This window comes from Anticarsia gemmatalis, chromosome 20, assembly GCF_050436995.1.
Source record: "Anticarsia gemmatalis isolate Benzon Research Colony breed Stoneville strain chromosome 20, ilAntGemm2 primary, whole genome shotgun sequence".
Taxonomy (NCBI): Eukaryota; Metazoa; Arthropoda; class Insecta; order Lepidoptera; family Erebidae; genus Anticarsia; species Anticarsia gemmatalis.
In genome coordinates, this window is record NC_134764.1 from 4,618,072 (window position 1) to 4,641,113 (window position 23,042).

The 23,042-nt window shown below is 34.8% G+C and overlaps 1 protein-coding gene across 3 annotated transcripts in view; it reads right to left on the minus strand.

Moving 5' to 3' along the window:
* The window catches only part of Flo2 (flotillin-2), a 268,758-nt gene that overhangs the window by 3,128 nt on the left and 242,588 nt on the right, over window positions 1-23,042 (minus strand). For 2 of the 3 annotated variants that reach the window (XM_076127312.1, XM_076127314.1), the window contains 5 exons: window positions 1,668-1,900; window positions 1,311-1,430; window positions 1,036-1,143; window positions 714-820; window positions 205-388 (listed from right to left, as the gene is read on the minus strand). In XM_076127312.1, the coding sequence (XP_075983427.1) occupies window positions 205-388; window positions 714-820; window positions 1,036-1,143; window positions 1,311-1,430; window positions 1,668-1,900 (752 nt within the window). Of the gene's footprint in view, window positions 1-204; window positions 389-713; window positions 821-1,035; window positions 1,144-1,310; window positions 1,431-1,667; window positions 1,901-2,176; window positions 2,384-23,042 lie in introns of those variants that run through there. The other variant, XM_076127313.1, reaches the window with a different exon arrangement.

Here is a 23,042-nt window from a genome sequence, read left to right on the forward strand (position 1 = left end):
CCGGAGTCCGGGGATAAAACCATTAACTTCAATTTGCACTTTGGCATCCTGAATGATTCTTTTACCAAATGATCCATAACTAATTCGCATCGTATGCTACATTAAACCTACGGTAGAAGAAATTTGGTATTTTAAATTACCACTAGAGGGGTTCAATTTCAGAATTATTCATCTTGATCATCATAGACTGAAGTGAATAGTTACCTTAGGCAGTGCTTCAAGTACGAGCGCCATGATGGCAGCATCTCCATACTGCTTATACACCTTAGCTTTGGCCAACATGCGCTCGGCGTCGGCCTTGCCCACGTCACCGATGGCCGTCGCCTCCGCCAGACCCAGCACCTTGATGCGCTCGGCGTCGGCCTTAGCTGCCTCCACCGTTTGAGTACTGGAATCAGATAACACAAATTAGTTGAAGATAGACATTTTGGGAAACCGAAATAAAAAAAATGTCTTGCCAATTTCGTGACTATAACGACCAAAATTGTGGCTAAACTAAAAGCAACAGTTATGAAAATGGTAAATTTTGTAGCCTTTTTTTCGTTCAAGACATATACCACTATTGTAGAGAGAGATTTTGCTATTTATTTTTTTGTGTCTGATCTATGACACAAAAAAATAATGCAACAATATAAGATGGTTTCTAAAAAACTTGCTATTTCTTTAGATAAAAACTCTCCGTATAATCAATAATTAAGTAGATTAGTAATTACCGTTTGCCCTCGGCGATGGTCTGTAGGCGGTAGGCCTCGGCCTCAGCCGGCAGACGCACCGTCGACTTAAGCTCCTCCTCACGTCGCTGGATCTCTTGCTGTTCCACCTGCAAGCAGAATAAAAACACCACTTAGCATCATACAGACGAAAAACTAATTAAAGAATCTATTGACCAACATATTTCTGTGAAGCCACAATACAAAGATTTGGTAACGATAACTTATTTTTAAGGATCTTAACTAAGATGGTTCTTTCAGTATTCACGTAGAGGATACCAAGTAGGCAAGTAAAGTGGTGCCAAGTAAATGGTGTGGTTCTCACCTCGATCTGTTTGCGTCTCTCGACGACTTCGATCTGAATCTCTTCGTTTCGTATCTTTTGTTTTATTTTCGCCGCTTGAAGCTCGTACGCTAGAGCTGCTTCTGCTTTCTGAAAACATAGTATATTGTTATATTTCAAGGGTTTAAAATTTTGTTGAAGTCGTCAAACAAGTTGTAGCAGTAATATATTGTTCAATCATTTTAGATAGCAATGATAAAGGAAATCGAATGCATCAGAATAGAAAGAAATATAAGCTAGTAAAGTTGGTAACTCACAGCGGTGTTGACCTCCTGGTCGAACTGCGCCTTCTGCAGCTTGAACAGGCGCGTGTTGTCTTCGATCCTCGTGTCCATCGAGTACTTCACGTCCATCGCACTCTTCTCGCATTCCGCTTCCTGCATAAATAAGAAAAAATATTTATTCTTATAAATCTCAATCATAGTTACCTACATTACTAACCCTACTAACTTGGTACGCTCAGAACAGTTTTGCGAGGATTCAAACAGCTGTAATTATGCAAACAAGAATGTAAAGTTCGTTTTTAACTTTTTTAAACAGGCGAACCCCGAAAATTCCTGAATAGCTCCTAATATCTTGCAGTAAGAAGATAAAGACAATGAAAGTACACTTACCCTGATCCCGGCATCCCGATTGGCCTGCGCGACTCCAATATCGGCGTCGCGCTTGACGACCGCCGTCTGCGCCTTGCCGAGACTGGCGAGGTACTGCACGTCATCGTACACGTCCTTGATCGTGAAGGACAGGATCTCGATGCCCATGCGGCCCACGTCCGGCGCCGCCACTTCGCGCACCAGACCCGCGAACTGATCCCGGTCCTTGTATACCTCTTCTACTGTAAGCGTTCCTGGAATGTACACAAATAACTAATTAATTCTTCTGATAAACAAATTTTCTGGACTTCGAGTGCACTATAAAACCTATGGGGAATATTTACAGGATATACATATCTCATCCCTAACTTTATAGATAAGACGAATCGAGATCAAGGATCTATAAAAAGTTGGATGTAGGAGTAGATTTGAAATGACTATAATTTGGTGCATGATCAATGTAGCTGAAATGGCACAAGTTAGCTTTACAGTATCATAGGAACGACCCAAAAATTACCCTATATACTCACTTTTTAACGTTAAGATATGTTAAACCAAACGTAAGGCCCAACGGCACCAGCGCCACTCGTAACATTTTAAACGATTGTACGATCAACTAATTTGAACACTCACTATTATTTCACCACACTACTACTCTAATTATAGTTTTTATGGAAGACTTATCAATGATATAACTGTGTTATCTAATCCGTCCAATTTTTATTGTCTAACTGTGATTTACACCTAATTAAATGATAATGTAAACACTATTGTTAACTGCGGATATCGTTAAAAACGCCAGTCATAGAGAATAAGTGGATGTTTTTTTCGTCTTAGAATAAGTGAAAGTCGAAAGGGTTTCAATATCTATCTTTTATACGCAATAATGAAAAAATAAAGAATGTGACTGAAGGTATTGAGTTTTCAAGGACTCTATACCTATACAGTGGGCAAAAAAGACTGGGAAATATTTAAATAAATCACTAAGAAATTAACATAAGATGATGAATAAAAACTATAATAAGACGATAAATAATAATATCGCGTTCAAGTATGATAGAAATATTTTTTATTTATAAATTATTTTACTCAGGTACGATCGCTATAAAATGTAATATCGTCAAAGTGAGACGTCAAGCCGCACGCAATACTGACTAAACACTACTTCCTCAACGATATCAGCATCAGTATAAATATCGCACCCTTACTGCATTGACATACGTACTAATATTGCAGAGGGAGATGTTATCACTGTTTGCCTTGCAAATCATATTAATATGATAATGATAAGGATTGTCGACATATGCCGCAGTGTATATCACAATACCGACTTCTAAATATACGACATTATTTGGTGATGTTCAAACACTTTTAATGTGTTTAGTTTCTCTATATTACCGGATTGTCTTGATGTCCTTATGGGTACTATGCCTTTGACCTAGCTGTGACAAGAAGTAGGTATCAAATCGATCGTTTATCTGATTGGCTAGATGGCTTGATGAAAATCAATCGCAGGTAATTTTATTTTGTCTATTGTCGAAACGAAAATCCATGTTAATCTTCATTACTACCACTGCATATGAATAGCATCCATAGAGCATAAGTAAATATAGGTATATAGTATGTTTTATGGTTAAAAGGGACATCAACATTTTATGAACCGGAATCACGATCTAAAGGACTATGGGCGGAATCGTCCCCACCCATCAACAAAAATGAAATGTAGCTCAATTGATATATCTTGGCAAGACGATATTTTTATACTATGGCGACATTGCCCAAATGCATGGGGTTCTCATAGTATCTTACGTTTAAACAAATATCTCGTTAACGTATTATTGACGACTAATTCCAAAATACATGCTCATTTATTTATTAATTAGTGCACAGCGGCGGACGCCGCATGCACATAAAGATAGCTGGGTACAAAATAACCCCCTCCCCCCGCTCTCCAACCCACGATTTTAGATCTGATCAGATTTTAATCTGCCAGCGCATCTGTTAGACAGCATTATAATTGACGAGTAAAAATAATTATTGAAATATGAAATCAATAACATGTTTTAACCATATAATGGAAATGATATAAGTGTATACATATGAGTGCCTCTGTGGCGCGGTCGGTAGTATATGCGACTGCGGTGCGAGAGGTCTCGGGTTCGAATCCTGGGTCGGGCCAAACAGTCTTTTCTGAGATTTTCTGTTAAGAATTTCCTAGAGATTGCCCGGAGTTAGGAAGTTGAGGTCGAAGACTTCCGTGTCTCGGAGAGCACGTAAAGCCGTCGGTCCTGCGCCTGACCTCTCACTGGTCGTGTCGGTTATCCGTCCCACCAAACTATGAGAGTGATGGAATAGAGAGTGTACCTGTGTATTGTGCACACACTTGGACACTGTAAACAAAGTCCGGCACAGATGGCCAGTTTCAATGAAACTGACCGCCGTAGCCGTATATCGGCGGCTAGGAGGACATTATTATACATATGAGTGAGTACTGTAATATAACAATAATGTTAAAATAACTTACAAATGTAAAATAAAAATATACGTTAAATAATAATTACAAATTGTTTTTTTTTTTAAATATATATTCCCACTGATTTATCAAAAACAAAGGATTTTAATTAAATAGGGGGCACTTTATGAACACGTTGGTATCAGTTCCATGTTTGTTGGTAGGTGGGGACGGAGCCCATACATTTTTGCCCATAGTCCTTTTATCGCAATATCATAAACCCTATAATATTTTTGTTATCTTTTAGCGTGTAAAAAGATATGACATTTTTATCTTCACAATAATATGCAGCCTTGTGCAGCCAAAAATAATCTGTTTAGCTTGCTGATATTGGAACAATTATTTCGACGAAAACATAACATTTTCAAGTTTGATTGAGAATTATTTGCAAGTATATTACATTGTATAGTATATTACCTATTGGTACTGTTAATCACCAGTATTAAGCAGAAGAAACTGTGTACACTACAACTAAAACCATTGAACGAAAGAGTTACAATAAATAGTTAAGCTACAATGATCACAAGACTGCGTCACAAAGAGTCACGGCCCTTATGCCTTCCTTTTTCAACAAAGACCAATGCGAACATACATTATGCAGACGTAGATGTGTTGGTAACCTTTTAAAACACGTTCGACCCTCGGAGAAACCACAAAAAGAACGAGAAAATGGAACCGCTCATGAAAAACGCAGTTTGTTTTTCATTCCGGCGCTCTATCGTTAAGAAAAGGAAAAAGCGATGACACGCCACAAGACCAGATTAAAAAAGTTTAAATTATTTGCTTCCACTCAACCCATATGTGTGCTCACGGAATTTACTTTGAAGATTGGAGTTCCTTCCTACTTTAAGTTTTATCGATAATTTTGGGTAAACATTCTAAACTTCTTCGAATAAAAGTTTTCTACATTTTATCGGATTGTACTTGTAAGTTCACGTTAGATTTTGAAACTGAGAAGTAATTACTTATAGCCGTAAAATTAAAAGTACTACAATAAAAGTACACTTAGTACACATGAGATTTAAACTAGCAATTGAGTAAAAAAAGAAGTGATTTGTATTGAAAATCATATCTAAAGGGCGGTAAACATAAGTCGAAGGAATGTACATAACGGTTCATTAAAATCCCTTACAAACTTCCAACAACTTGAAACAAATGAAACTTCGCTGTATAATTTAAGGGATTACACGTACGTTCATCATTGGGATGATTTATGAGAATACCAAACAACTAAGTTTTGGAAAGCAGCTACGCTTTGGCTTTTCAAAATGAATTCCGATCTTCGGATGGTTTGTATTTGCTATAGACATATTATTATAGGTATTACAAATATCGAATTTTTGGTATTATGGTCCTTCTATAGCATTTGTGGGTATTCCAGTGTTTGGTAATACAATCACGTCTGTCATGTCACGTATGGGATCCCTTCATGATTCTTGGACAAACATCCCCATTACTACCTTTTTGTATGTCGTAGGCGTCTGAAATGAATCAGTTATTCATGAAGGATTCAGAAAAAGTAGATTATTTTAGATTCGTGGACATGACGCAGAAAGTTTTTTCCCAAATTACAATATGAAGCAAAACTAATGATCTAAACGTCTCGTAATTAATTAAACGAGGGCAGTGCTCTGATTTGTAGCCCCAATTATAATGATCTTGACATTAGGTTAATTTCTTTAATAGTTTGTACTCGTGTTGCTTCATATTAAGAACCTTGGCGTGTTTGTACACAACTGTCATCAATATGATTACCACTCATTTCACAATTTTATGGCTTTCATTCATCATTACGATTTTTGTTAGGTCATGTGACACAAATGGTTCTAAATCTAGACCTGATTAGTTCACATTTTTTATTAAAATTGCTTCTACTTCGTCATTCTGGAAAATGTATTTTATTATTGTAATACTAGGCTATCATAACGTCCAACACATATGACATGTAATAACAGTAATTTGAGTGATTTAGGTAAATATTGTAAACTACTCAAATCAAAGTAGCATCGCGTGTGTAATTTTCATGACTACTTTAAAGGGTTGCATTCAGTATAGGCACAGGAAAAACAGAAATGAAATGTAGCTTGCTGTTGTTAAGCGTATTTTGTGTCTAGGCATATGTATTGTACTTGGACAGTGGGGTAGTCATATATTATTATGAGAAAAATGTGTCATTATTTTGGTTTCTATCGACTAACTTCTTGAATCTTATTTGCAAGAGGACATCGTTTAGTCTATTTTATTGTCCCATTTGCCCCGCTAAAGTCTGCAAAACTATTTAAGATTTAATTGTGCCCAAAACGGGCTAGGAATTTATCGCTAACCCTAAACAGAAGACAAAAGGAATGATAACAATCTGCGTTTTATTGTTCCAAATCCTTTTGTTAACCGATCCCTAATACCGATCTGGACTAATATCGTAAAATACGCTCTTTGTTAGTTTTTCAATAGCAGCGCAGAATTTTATAAATTGGAATAAAAACAGGAACAAATGAAAGCTATTGGTAGAGCTCCAAATAATATTTATTGTTTTTAAAAACATATATTCTATTAGATTGTTGAAAACGCTGGCTCAATAAAAGTAAAATATGGATATGAATGTAAAATGTTTAGTAAAATGTGCTTGTACAGCTACAGCAGTTACGCTTATATTTCATTTCAGTAGCGTTTATGCTAAATCTACTAAAGTGGGTTAAACAGATATTTCTTATTCCACTACAAAAGGATTCCTGTCTAGAGGACTGAATTTCAATGCCAAACCAATTCTGAGAGCTACCTACATGAAATGTCACCACTTTTCGTCTGAATTTATTATTAGATAAGAAATACACGTGTAAACATATCCAATGTGTAGGGAATTCACGGAATATATTTTCGCGTTGATTTATATAAGGACATTTTGTGAGCAGTAAATCAAAGTAAAGTATAAGGGCGGACTTTTTATTTCTTTTCACGTGTTTTTCCTTTTTAAAACGCTATACGATGGTATATACTTCATCATAATGTATAGGCTTGCCTCACGCGCGCATTCCTTTAAAACATTAAAATTAAGTTTAACGTGTCAAAAATATTGATCGGAAATGTATCTCAATTTTATTTAATAACCTGCTAATAGTTTACCAGCAGCATGAAATATGTGAGGTGCGATTCCATAAAAATTATATTCAATCCTTGATAAGAAACGGCGGCGACGGAATAAGGAAGTAGCGATAAACAGCGCCCTCTAGCGATACTTACGATAAAACTAATCATATTTTATTAATTTAGCAAATGACTAGAACAATATCCGCACTGGCGTGTCGCCGATCATCGACCATGCGCGTAATGCCGTAATGGTAGCACGGTCATTGAATACAAATTGATTTTTAATTCAAGTTTAATGTTGTTGCAAAAAGTACTTCATTTATGGCTCGGACCGTAATAAATGTTTAGTTTATGTATTTATAATATTAAGTATGATATTGCGCCGTAGTTCTCTAATTAGCATATACAAACTTATGCCCCCGGCTCCACCTGAATTGTGTGTGTCATTGAAGTAAGTATAATACCCGGAATACAAACGTTCGTTCACTACAAAGATTATTACTTAATTAAGCACCCGGTGTTTTCCGAGTTCGGTACCTGAAACCTTTTGCAGCATTAGTTAATACTAAGGTGTAAAACCTAAGGCGCAATACATATCACATATTTTTAAACCAAATTCCTAAAGCAATAAATCTGTTTGTAAGTAGATCTATCATTTCTGACCTTGGCATACGTACGAGCAGTAGCACTAGCAGACATAAAGTACTTAACTGTGGCGAATACCTGTACCGATTGTATTCCACTTAGCTTACGTACAACCAAAGCGATTGAAACGACCTCGTATCATCAAAGGGATAACGCATTACTAAGGGTATGCTAATGTACCTTATAATATGTAACGTAACTGCTGTTTATTTCGCGACACGCTCCTCAAAATGAATTTTAATTGAATTGTAGCATGTTTTAAAATTCAGTTAAGTACTAAAATGTTTCACTAGAATTAAGTTGCGTGTGTTTGGTTTGCAAATCTAAGAGAGTAACTAATTAAAATATTCGCCTTATAAGAGCACGGTGTAACGTATGCTAAGTATGTTCAGTAGCAAGACATTAGTCGCCCACCTCTCCGAGTTATATGATTCACCTAATTTACATTCGTTAAGACCAAACTACCAAAGACATAATAAACGAGCTAAAATACGTTGTTAGAACGAATAAAAGACAATTCTGCGACGAATTAAATATTTAACGAATCATAAACCAATTATCCTTAATAACAAATTAAGGATTCAAATAAATTGAGATACCTAATATTATGCGGGCAGTAAAAACCTAATTTTAAACCAATGATAATTTGTTTTTTAATAGCAAATTATTGTCATTTCTACAGATTGCCAGCTGAAATACGCGAATTTTAGACAACAAGAGATACAAAAATGTGAAATCGCACTACTTTCAGAGCTCCTTCATGTAAAAATATGTCAAATAGATAGGCATACTTTATCACTCTTTCCCAGACATCTTTTTACACGGCTGAACCTGAGCCTATTTTCCCGAGGTTACAGGATAAAATATGACTTTAGACGAGTTTAATCACGACTGTATCTCAATAACGTAGGCATGTTTTGTAATGAGAGCACGCACGTGGGTACAATAGGCTTGTCAACAAAGGATTAGACAATGCTTTTGGTTTCAATAAAACTCGCGTCCCGTGTTCCCGGCGGAAATCGCACGTGTTGCTCTACAACAGGAACGTTACTGTTTCTACAAATTTAATGCACTGTTTTATTTGTATACGTTTGTTATATTGCCTAACATAATTAATGGATAGACACTAATTAAATCATATATTCCCTAGGGTGTTTTTACAAGTAAATCATTCTATAAGGATTTCCATGGGCACAAACGGGATGATAAAGTACTACTAACAAAAGAGGATACTGCGTCAAAAAGACTAATGTAGTAGGTATCGGTCATCGAACGTTTTAAATTGTAAAACAATCAGCTCTTTGACAAAATGTGCAGCGTGAAATAAGGCTTTTGTTTTATTCAAGAGAATCCACAGATGTTCCATTTAAACTTTCATATATTCGCACATAATAATGCAGACTTCGATTTGAAAGCCACAGTCACTTTGATGATACAACTCGTTTACAAACAAATATTAAATGTTCAAAACGTGAAGTTCCACAGCTGTGATACCATAAATATTTACGCGCAGTTGTAAATAGTACATAAAACATCAATTATGGAAACAACGTGGGTTCATCTATTATACAACTATTTGATCTAAGCATCGTGTATTTTCCCAATTTAGAAGTACAATGTCAAGTTCAATACGAACACATTTAATTGTTGAAGGACAGCGAGTCTTATCGGTGATGTCATTCAAGGAGGTCAGGTTTTAGTACTCACAACCGACGAGAAGCGAAAACATATCAATGTGGAAGGAAGACAAGTCTATAGGGATTGTAGTACATGACATTTCAGATACACTCAGGAAAATAATACGTGATCGTGTTTTGGTTTTCAAGAGTCAACAGTGATTGGAAATCAATTTATCGTACAACTAGCTGACCCGCGCAACTTCACTTGCGTCACAAAAGAGAGAATAGGTCAGAATTTTCCACGTTTTTGTAACACTTTATTACTGTTACTCTGCTCCTATTGGTCGTAGCGTGGTGATATAAAATATGCTTTATTTTTCAAGTCGCGCTAAGGCATATCCACCATTAAAACAGTTGCCATGACAACGGAATTTTGTTAATTTAATGTCATTACAATATTGATTATTCGCGACTTCGTTAGCCACCTGAATTTTCCCGGGAAATGCGTCATTTTCCCGGAGTAAAAAGTAGCCTATGTCCTTTCTCGGGTATCAAAGTATCTCCATACCAAATTTCATGCAAATTGGTTCAGTAGTTTAGGCGTGATTGAGTAGCAGACAGACAGACAGACAGACAGACAGACAGACAGACAGACAGACAGAGTTACTTTCGCATTTATAATATTAGTATGGAAGTATGGATAGCTGTATCGGCTGTCAATTGTGTCAAGTGTGTATTGTCAATTGACAACAGTGTGTAATTAAACCGCAGTTGATGCACTCGACTGTATTGATTCACCGAGTAAATGAAGAAAAGTAGAATAGAATTTCAGACTCGGTAAATTTTAAATTATAGACTACAAATACAATATGGATTTATTATGTATGTGATCTAGGAATGGCTGGTAATTTAATTAAATACCTACTTAGTAAAGATATACTGCGTTCCTTTATATACGGCAGAAACATCAAAAAGATAAATAAAACTCTATCAGATATTAAATTTTTGTATTTTTCTATTATTACCTGCTAACGTAATCATAAAAATAAAGTAAATTAGCTTCAACGGCACCTAACAGCTTTGGATACGAGCATATGCAATAAGATACAATAATAGTGGAATAATAACACAAAGATATGACCCAGAGTAATTACTATGTGAGAAAAACATAACATAGGCGTAAAGCACCGCGATATTATGAAAGAAAAATACTACATCCTGCGAATAGTCTCACTATATTAAATTACGTTAAGTAATGAACGCGAACACATCTGGCCGAACTCTCAAGGGAAATACATAGCGTTATTCTATCACAAGAACATATTGTCTTCCAATTTATATGAAAGAATACGCAAACGATCTCACTTCAATATTCATAAATTCTAAAAATTTTCTAACAAAATTAATCTGCGAAAAAATGTACTCCAGCGATCAAAAGAAAACTTCGCATTCTGTTGAGTTAACTGTATAAATTAACACTTTAGTGTAAATTCATCAAATATGATAATGAAGGTGTATAGAACTAAGCTTTTATCTAACTGTAATAACTGAAAGGCTTGATTGTGCTTTTTCAGTATTCCTTTTATGTATCTTTAAACGAAAGATTATATTATTTAACATACCACACATACGTTTAAAGTTTATTTAAATAAATATATTTTTGTTACTATATGGGATATATTTGTGCGTCGCGATATATAGGTTATATTATGGAGGTGATAGGTAGCGGCACCCGCCGCTCGCGACGGCCGCGGCGGGACTGAAGCACGAAGCTCTGACTGCTCCGAGTCGGCCGAGGAACCGCGACTTCCTCCGACTCTATACAACCAATAACTACCACCTATCAATATTGAAGGAATCCCATATTACTATTATTGACACTATACATTTATTTTGCAAGTGTTGCGACCTCGTATGCCTTTACAAATAAAGAGGAAAATGCAGTTTGCATTTTCTATTTCAGTGCGAAGAAAATGTTTTGCACAAGGTACTGATTATACTGAATTGAAGTAATAATGCAGTAGTGGCGGTAATAGTTTTGTGCGAATAGTGTTGAGGCAATCTAATAAAGCGGAAAAACTAAGTTTTCAGCGTGTAAATTGTCGTATTTTCTGAAAAGTAGAGTATATGATAACATAATATTATTCCAAGAAAATGAGACATTTTCGATTCGAACCGTTAGTTTGATGATAAAAATGTATGTAATAGGATTAGAAAATGTAATAATATATTACCATTAAACTGAAAAGTAATACAATTACGTCCAACACATAACAAGGTTAAGTTACGCTGAGCCGCAAATAAAATGGAATCGTTGACATAACTGCCAATATACGCGTACGATGGTAATTGGCAGCAGTAAAACGGGCGATATCATTCCTTAATTGTTTTTCTATCTGTATGGGACATTGAAGTTAATCCAAAAAGGTAAATAATAATAAATATTAAAGGATCAGATTCTCGTTATATTCAACGCCTGGTTAAACAAAAACACGAAATTGTCTACTTCACATAAAATTACTAATTATACTATAAATTTATTGCTATCAAGTTCTACTTTCAGGACAATAAAGAGAAACAAAGCATATATCCAACAAGTACCTTATATTTAATTAGCGACTTTTCAACAATTTACCGAGCGAATCAAAAGCTCTAAAATGTATTTCTAAGAACTAAGAATCTAGCTAGTTACTCGTGAACAATGCAACAATGCATTTTACTTGTATACCGACCTAAGACTTATGTTTTAATATTGTTTTGTTGTTTTAACAAAAGTGTACAGGGTTTTATATAACTTTATTTGTTAAAAACACAAATTTTTATCTGTGTCTTGAGATGTCTAATGAGGCATTAAACTTTTAAAACGATAAAAGCATATGTAAGTATTAAATTAATCTCCTTATAGAGTATACAGGTAAATTAAGGCCCATTAAGGCGCATATTTGTATCACTTTTTTGTATAGATGGTCCAATTTCTTGAAGTAAATATATGAGTTAAGTTTTCGTAACCCGAAACATATTTTTGAATGTCTCTTCATCTTCCAATTGTAATTCAAGGCACAACGTGTTAGATGCTCCCAAATAATTTCTTCAGGCTATCCATTTTTTAACCCAACACCTTTTCTTCTTATTCCGTTTAATTAATTCTTGCCTTAGAAGAGCAGACATAATTAAAACACCCTCGCGCACTGCACTCATGGTGGCAAGTGGCATAAAATCCCGAAATACGATTATTGCTTTGAAATTATGTTTACACGGATATAACAATATTCCATTGCAAGGCAATTCTCGCCCTAAGCAACGAGCGAGGAGAGCGAATGTTTAGACGAAAAAAATGTTTTATATTCTTTCGATAATCGTATCTTCGAGACGAGAAACTCTCTTCGTCTAAATAGGCCTTTATTTATATATTAAAATTCGAATCAATCACTTTTTGTGGCGAAAAATATGTATTCATTAATTAAATTTTAATAAGAAAATACATTTGTTTACTTTTAATTTTGCAGATCAAATCTTTGCTTTATCCTTAATCTACAAAGGTAAGTTGATTTGAAAGAAAATTTAAAAAATATTATTGGTAACGCTAATGATCGCATCGCTAACAGAAAGTCGCGCTTCGAGACCAAAAAAAAACAATTTTGCCGATATCGTTGTCCCTTTTTATGAAAATAAATACAATAAGGGTTAAAGGTAGGGGCACTAGATATCCTCTTTATAGATTAATAAACGTGATCATTACTTACTTGATAATGCATTGTGACGAACGCATATCGGATAAAATTCACAATAGTCACCATAATAAATCATTCATTTTATATCAACAACACATTTTAAAACACGTATTCGTGATATAAACCGGGTTTTACAATGTAGGGTCTGAAGTTTAACGTCTTGTAAGGTCCGCGCGACAGTTTCCATTGTGGCGGGAAAATTGCTGCGTATCTTTGTACTCACAGCCGCCATTTCAACGCTGCCCCACTTCCACCGAGCCTTTAAAGTTTTAATCTACTTTTATTATCTGTTATAAAGCCAGTAACATTATATTTAGCCGATTAAATATTTTTATAGTCGAGTTACTGTTTGGCATAACTTTTTAAAATATTTTTTTATACGACGCATGTCTATTGAGATCACTATTTACGAAATAAGATTTAAAAAACATTTTATAACACAACTCTTATTTTAACTTATTTATTTAAAAACCATTGTACTTACTACAAACTGGCATGAAAAGTACGAATAACTAATACAACGCCATTAGCAATTAAAAACATATAATATTTTTTTTTATCGCAATAAGCATCCGTGCGGTATTTTTACAGTAACCAGCCAGCTATAAAACCGATAAGAATGTATTCGGCCTCATCTAAAATACACAAAATTAAAAAGTAAAATGCTGAGTAAGAAAGAGGATTGAATTCTATTGATTAATAATAGAATTTAGAAGCTTTCAGTTGCCGATTAACAACATTTACTTTCATAAAAAAATTGCGTTAGCTCTATTTAAATGAGTGATGAAAAGCTTATTTTTATTCTTATAAATTAACGAACTTTATGTCATTGTAGCCTAAAAAATTGAGTGTAGAAGAAACTAAGTTTTTATTCGCACTATTGTGTCATTATAAAAGCCATGAAAAAGCTCATTAGCTTTCTTCACACTTCAGATCTGCCTTTTCTGTAACGTGGCAGCCTCTCTAATGAAGAAAAAGGCCTTGACGTCACTTGACTGACTTACCGACGTTTCATTTCTAGTGCAGTCAATTAAGCTTAAATTAGGTAAGAATCTCGGAATTCGAGATACCCAGCTGTAAGTCTGTAAATAATTGTATATTGACACCCTAAAAGTTGTCTCAAAACCTACATATGGTAGGGTGTACGCAACTATAAAATTTCAAGGTTCAAAGACCCAAAAACCGGTTTTTTGAGCTTTTTTTGTAAATATCTCATTTCCTATGAAATTTTTGCATTCAAATTCATTACCAATATTGTACAGTATAAAATTCTCTACAAATTTTGTTTGAATTTTTTTTTTTACGGTGAACCGTTTTCGAGATAGAGGGGGGAGAGCGCGCGGTCACAGGATCATTTCAAGTCAACCGGTGCCTCCGGTCGAAGATGCGCCATATATATTATAGTTGATGAACTATCGATAAATCAATGATTAATAAATATTTGTCAATTTCTATTAACTATTACATTATTTTTTATCATTTTTTTCATAACCTATCACTTTTTATTCAGTATTAATTAACTTATCAACACTTACCTGCCCATGTAATTGCAGAATTTTTCATGAAAATATAGGCACTATATTTGAATTTTAACCTAATTAATATTAATAACATCTTACATGATGAAAAAAAAACAAATAAATCAGTATTATTGAAAAGATATAGATTTTATATAATTATGAAGAAAATGATGACACCAATGACTTTTCGAAGTTATGTGAGTATTAGAAATAATTGTCACATGCTCCAACGGTGAAGGAAAACATCGTGAGGAAACCTTGCATGAATAAAATTTGTTAAATACATTTATTGAGGGCATGCAAAGTCCCCAACCCGCACTTGGCCAGCGTGGTGGACTCAAGGCCTAACCCCTCCCTCATTACGGGAGAAGACCCTTGCTCAGCAGTGGGACAGTAATGGGTTAAATTTATTTATTATTATAATCATTGATTTATCGATAGTTCATCAACTATATATGGCGCATCTTCGACCGGAGGCACCGGTTGACTTGAAATGATCCTGTGACCGCGCGCTCTCCGCCCTCTATCTCGAAAACGGTTCGCCGTAAAAAAAAAAATTCAAACAAAATTCGTAGAGAATTTTATACTGTACAATATTGGTAATGAATACGAATGCAAAAATTCCATAGGAAATGGGATATTTACAAAAAAAGCTCAAAAAACCGGTTTTTGAGACTTTGGACCTTGAAATTTTATAGTTGCGTACACCCTACCATATGTAGGTTTTGAGACAACTTTTAGGGTGTCAATATACAAGTATTTACAGACTTACAGCTGGGTATCTCGAATTCCGAGGTGAACTTACTATAATGACTGGACTATTCTATCAGAGAATTACTCAAGCATGAAAAAGAGCCGGTTAAGAGTAATATATATCTTTTTTACTATATTAGCTGTGTTAGTGGCGACATAATTAACTTATTTATTTATTTGGTTTAACAAATAAATAAATATTTAGGGGCTGAAAAATTTTAAACTTTGAAAGCTGACAGCAATGCGACTTAATGGCAATAAATGATAGGACCGAATTAAATAATTAAACCACTCAATAATGTTTAATACAATAATATTAAATACGTATTTTAGTTTTACTTTTACTAGGACTAATTACTTCAAGGAAAGTAATTTAACTTGTCACATCTTACACATAAAGTGGTTAAGTGATCTATGCGATATCCAATATACTTGTGACATTAATCACGAAAATGACTTGCCTTAAACGTTTATACAAATAACATAATTTATCAAACGTCATATTTAGGCACGGAAATGAAGAAAGGGGGCGCAATTAATCATGAGTCAATGCCTTACAACCGTCTTGTCAAGTTTCAGGTAGATTTCGTTAAGGGTTGACTTGCAAAATGGCCATTTAATTGTGTCAATGAAGCTGAATTGCTGAATTTTTAACTAACAACTTAATAAACGTTTCTAATAATTGCATTGAAAATAAAATTATATTATTTTTTATATTAGATTTGTTAATGTTCATTGCCTGTTTAGATGTGCCACCATTATAATGTTTCCACAACACAACCCACTAAAACCCGACGCGGCGCATGTGCGAGGCACAATTTCACACGTTTTCATAAAATACGCTCAAATAACTGCGTACTATAAGCGATCAACTGAATATGAGAATATCCCCATAGTGAACCAAATGAAGCGTGTCACCGTGCGATTATGCAGAAATTTTTAATGGCTGTGCATTTTCTCATTTAAAGCCTTTATTATCACAGGGTACTTTAAGACGGATTTTCTTCTTATCGTATGGTTAGTGGTCAAACTGGTGTTAAAGTTGTTCAAGCCGCCCGAAGGCTTTTAACTGACTTAACGACTGTTCGATGGATCTTATTGTGTACGAAACTTAACTTAAAAAGTGGCACGGTTATGATATTTTTCAATTAACGCAATATCGATTGTCTTCGAAAAAGAGGCCGTGTTGCCGCGATCTCATTCTAAGAGCTTCAGAGTGTAGGCAATTGTGTGTATCGGAAATCCATTCTTTTGAATTTTTACTGGTTCAGCGATACGAAAGAGGTTTTCCAAGATAGGTCACATTTCAGCCCTAAAATGAGATGTAGGAAAATAAACTGTACGTTTAAAAGGGTTGAACGAAAACCGATATTTTTTCCTTTTGATATCGCCTCCAGTGAAGCAAAATATTGCAAATGAATTGACTCGTTAGTACGTTATTGTCCCTGAATGCATTTAATGTCATTTTACAAAAGCAATACACAAATAAACGTTTAGTTTAAGGACAGAATGTTTAAACTTGTAAAAGTGATAAACATCCAATTATAACAATTGCGTTGTTATCGCAACTATCTACAATTTCGTATTAGAATAAGTGACAGGCAGTGACAAATAAAGGTGACATTTAATTTCGAAGTAACGACATCCATTACCAATTCCAGTGAAACGCAGGCTGAACGTCGACATACCTTTGCCAATAAAAGTTGTGTGAAGTACTTTTTGATCTACTTGCCTTTGACAACATATTAATGGTTCTGTCGAAATGGGTCAAGCGTCTGAATAAAAAGTGCTAGCGGCTCCCCGGACACACATAAATGGATTTCGTACATTTTCGAGAGGACGGCTGTTCATTTGTAGATGTAATAGACAAGTATTTCGCCATTACTTTGCACTCTATACGTCCGCCTCTGTCGATAAGGCGATTTTAAAAAGGCGGTCGACTTATATTATTCCGTCGAAGGCACTGATACATTTGGGTTAAAAGGTTTCTGTTTTGAGTCACTCAACGTAAAACAACATTCACCCTTTTCATGTATCGACTAATCATTTAGAAAAGCCTCCAAGGTTTTCAGATTTTTTTTGTAAAAATATATTTAAAACTGTAATAAAAATATCGCAAAGATACAGGGCCGGTCGAAATGTAATAACATACCGTTGTCTGAAGCAAACAGCCGCAAAGACGGACTAAATCCCTTCTTTACGACGGAACCCTACACAGGACAATAAACGTCTGCTAACACAAATGATATTATATTTTATATCGTATTCCCTTTACAGTTGTTCGTGGTATTATCTATCAAGCCGTAAACATAGGGATTTAGAAATGTCACGGGTGAAAGGTCGACAAGTTTGACCTGTTGCCAATATCGCAATGTCATACAAATAAAAGTTTTTTCGACAATAGGAACAATTGACAAATATAACAAAAATGAGCTGTAACAGTCCAGTTTGTTATGTTTAACTACTGACACGACACTGAGTCAGACATTTCGGGTTACAATTATATCAGGACTAGAACTACATACGTCTTTTACTAACTGTACAGATAGACATTTAATAAATAGACACTTAAACATGATACGAATGACAAAACCTCGTAAGTATTATAATTTACAAATAGTACCTATATTTTTTCGATCAATATTTTGTTCTAATAAAAGGTCGTCTTCAAAGGAACAGTTGTTTGTACAATTAGTTAGAACAACATTACGAGGTGTCAGTCGCCCGTGAAAAATTCCCTCCCCATTTATTTTTACAAAAAGTAGAGCAAAGCAAACGGTGAGCTAAACCTTCCAAGAAAAAGTAAGAAGGTTAATTGAAACAAGTTTTATACAAAGAGTAATGTTGTAATATTTAAACATTTTACTACATAACTATAACACTTAACCTATATTTTCGTTTTGGGTAAGACTATAGAATCGAATATAGAATAATATAATGAAGGTATATGACATTGAAATAAAATTTGGGCAAGTCCGTCGTTGGGTCAGGTATAACTCAATAATATTCGGACTACCTAATGAAATAGTTGTATGTAAAGCCTAAAGGTTGAGAATTGGCTGCCAAATGTTGAGAATTCAGAAGCGATGATGAAATACTTTAACCCAAAGAATTATAGGCATACTATGCGGCATATTTGAGCGGTATTTAAAACAGTCTACTATTTATTCGTCGAATGTAAAGATACGATCAATATTCGTTAATTAACCGACATTGCTGTGGACTACCCCTAATTTGTCAAAAGGTCTAACGTCTAAATGGATTAATTAAGTTTGTAGGTCAATCAACGGTGTGCGGACGTCACCCACAAATATCCACCCGTTGTGACGATGAAAGGCTTCACTCGTAGGTAATCGAGCCTTTTGAATGAATAACTCGAACACCACGTACATACGTAATTAAATTATCATATTTAGGTACAGGATAATTACATACTAAAATGAATTACAGCCAAACATCGTGCATTTTGCTACGATATTTATTGTTTACTAGCTGACCCGGCGAACTTCGCACCGCCTAAAATATGTAAAATTAAATGTATATTTTTCAATATTTTTGAGAGATTTTCTTAATATTTTTTATCCGGAAGAACCTTCTCCCAATAATAACAAATACAACACAAAAAGAATTAGTAAAATCGGTACAGCCATTCACGCGTGATGCTGTGACCAAGGAAAGCGGGTTTCATTTTTATATACATAGATGTTAGGCAAAACATCGATTCAATTTCGCACAACTGAAACTGCTACAAAACATTCTAATAGAAAAATCACTACATCTGACTTCAGATTTCATTTTTGACATCTGTTACAAGTTTTGAATTCTAGTATCCGCAGCAAGAGAATCTACATTTCAAATAGCGAACCTTAAGTAAAGAAAAGAGATGAAATAATATTTTAAATGGCAAGATATTAGTTCTTTTTGTGTATAATGTTCTGTTCGGAGAAGTGGAAATAATCCACTTTAAACTATGTAAATATGACACCGATCAATACGTCACTTTGACACGGTTTTCGAACAAAAGCCTGGAAATATACCAGACGGTTTGTTTAGAGTCACTTTACCGATGTTCCTGTTATTCGGTTGTAGAGGTTACGTCAATATTCTGTGGAAGTATTGGTTGGCGACAGTAACTCAATATGGAAACTAGTCGGAAAGCTTTTAATAGTGGTCGTGATGGGCTCTGTTACTACTTTGTTGGTCGTTTAAGTTACGATAGGATAGCAGAATAGCCGTTATTTTGTACTGGCTTGCTAACTTGTTTAATGTATAATAGAATACGGGAATTAACGCGAACACGCATTTTACCTTAAAATGCCTGACGTTTCGGTGCAAGTTACACTCGCCGTGGTCGCAGGCTGTCTCCACAGCCTGATGATGATGCAACGCAAGAGTTGAAAAATTATGATTGCTAACTTGCTGTAGGTAAATATATTATAAAGATTGCTATATAACATATACCTTTACGTGACATCTAACCCCCGACTGGTTATTTATATCCCTAGAGCGCACAAAACACGACGTATCAACGTAACGGAGCGGTGTCTGAATGGAGCACGGGCGGCTCCAGACGATTTAACTCATTCACTCAATGGAACCTGAGAGTAATGACACGAGCCACGATTAACAGCGCCACACGCCCACAGCTGTCAACTACACCATGATCCATGTCAGCAGAAATTGTGGGAAACAGGAAGACGAGAAGTCAATTATAAAACTTGGTGAAATATTCAGTATACCTGAAATTTGTGACTTTTTATACAGGGGCAATATTGATAAAAATTATATGACTGAATTCGTAAACTTTTAACTGAATTCGCACTGCCTAGAACAGACACTAAAAATGATAAGGACTCAAAATCAATATTAATTTCATTAAAAAGCAGAATGTTTAGCGTAAATATTAAGATACGCAAATCTGTTTCCGATTAGCATAATTTTGAAACCCGGGATTGATTATAGCCTGTACCAATGTTTACCTTCCTTGACGAGCCACAGTTAGTAATGCGTCAAATCAACCAATCGCCACGGTTGACTTGCTTGTCACATTTATGTCAATATCTATGGACGGTATTTAGCGAGGCCTCCACGCTTCAGAGAGCACGCTCGTCAAACCCGGACGTCATGTGAAAATAAATGACGTTTGTTTCGGACAGCTGACTACTGGATTGATTCGGATAACGATTACTGAAATAACAGTAGCAACGATAGCGTAAAAAATCAGATATGTTTTTGTTTTAAAAAGCTCAAAAGCCTTGAAAATGAAGACTAATTCTTAAAAGTGCTTCCAAACAAATATCTCAATAAGTTAATGAGCTATTCACACATTTAGCTGAGTATAATTTCATGAGAGCGATGGAGACAAAATTTTAAGTGTCAATTTCTGAGAAGACGTAAATAAAGTTATGGTTGAATGTAAAAGCTTTAATTGTTATGGCTCCATATAAATGTCATGACATTTGTGTAAATAAATACAAGTAAAACAATACAAACGGTTCGAAACAAATACAGGATTCCTTGCCAGGATTGTCTTTTAAACCAATTATTATAAAAATGCAACCAAGAACTATCTATATATTTTTCTATCAACACTTAAATTGGCTAAGAAAAAACTATCCTGAAGCAAAAGTAATCTTAATGGACCGAGCGTGTAATTTTTTATTACACATCTGCCGAATGCCAAGGTGAGACGAAATAAGTACATAAATAATAGAGAACATTACTTTGTAACTGGAGCTGAGCTTATAAAGATATTATGTCCAAGGACGTAGTACACAAAAAAATTGCGCGCAAATGAGTCTTAGATTTCTACGTTTTATTTAAATTTGAATAGCATGCGGAATTGACACGTGCAGGATAAATATGTATGATGTTTTTATAAAGGTCTTTGTTTGCATAATAATTACGTTTTCTTGATCAATAATTTACTTGAATCATTGATGTCCTATTTCTTGAAATCTAATCTAAATCAAAAAGATGCTTGAACAGCTTTATTAAAGGAGGAAGTCGGATAAAAAAGGCACTTAACTTTGTAATCATAGCTTTATGTCTTAAGTAAATCGTCACAAGCAGCATCTTTTAGATTATATCTTATTCAGGGTTGTCATCTTTCACACAATCCATCCATCTTATCCACTTATCGCGAGAAGCAGAACAAAACGCGGACTACCATTACGTCTAAAACCTATTTATTTATTATGTTTCCATTAGATAAAGCTCGGCTGGATATAATGTGATAAGTTGAAACAATTCACTATCCCTTGTCAAAGTGCTCGTTAAGATTGTCTTACCCATATATAGTAAACACCGGTAATACGACCACACGATTCCACAAAAATGTATAAGCCGCCAGGCTTTACATACATTTTTGTGGAATAAATGAGATTAAGGTATAGGAATATCAATCGGTAATCATAAAGATAATATAAATAGCTAGGCAAAGATACGATAGCATATGTACACTTCTAAAATAGTAAAGGCTTTTTAACTACAAAGTATTACCACATTTGCGGTTTCTTTTAGGTTGAATGTTAATCTAGATTATATTCTAGCGTCAACTTTAAGTTCCTTGAAAGACATGTAATTCATAACAGAAAAGTTATACTTCTATGTCATTATGAAACAACGTTTACGGAAAATTTCATTCATTTCCATAAGCAACTACTGCTTCCTTTGCCGTGCAAGGAATATTATTTGAAAATAATAGCCTATAATTTTACTTGTACTAAGATATCGTGTAACTATCGTACAAAAGCTGACGTGCACGTAATATGCATTTGTATAAATTTAATTTAATTTAAAAATGCTGGTTTAAAGCTCGGTTTCATTTTTATTTCATCATTTAACCGTCCCACCAGACTATGAGAGTAAAGGAATAGACAGTGAATCTGTGTATTATGTACACACTTTGCCACTATAAACAAAGTCCTGCACAGTTGGTTGGTTTCAATGAAACTGGCCGCCGTACCCGAAAACGCCCAAGACGGCATTATTATTATAGACAAAATATTTTGTTACTTTTAAATTTTTTAATAGGTTATCTGACACTTATAGGCAGTGAAACTGACACTTAAAATACAGAAGCTGTGCCTTCCTGTTCCTTTTGTATGTAGTTAAATGTGCAGCGCGTGTTCCGGCCTCCGTGCCGTGATGATGACATCGAGTGTCGAGACTCGGCAGTGTTCGAGACTGACCCCTTTTGGACGAGTGCGTGGCCCAGTTCACAGTTTACGTAACATTCGACTATTCTAACTGGTTAACTATATAAGTCAATGTTATTTGACGTCTATTGAATCGAGCAATTTTATATTTCATTGTTTTCAAATGTCTTAACTAAGTAATTGGTGCTTATTTGAGTATCAATTACAAAATCTAAAAAAATGGTGCATGTTTGTTGGTTTTCAGCGAACGACAAATCTGTTCCTTCTATAATAGGCTCATTATGCGGCACTATTAAACAGGCTTCAGGTATCCTTGAATAAGTATGTTTTTCGATAACTTATCTAAACGATCTTAATCAACATTATTGGCAA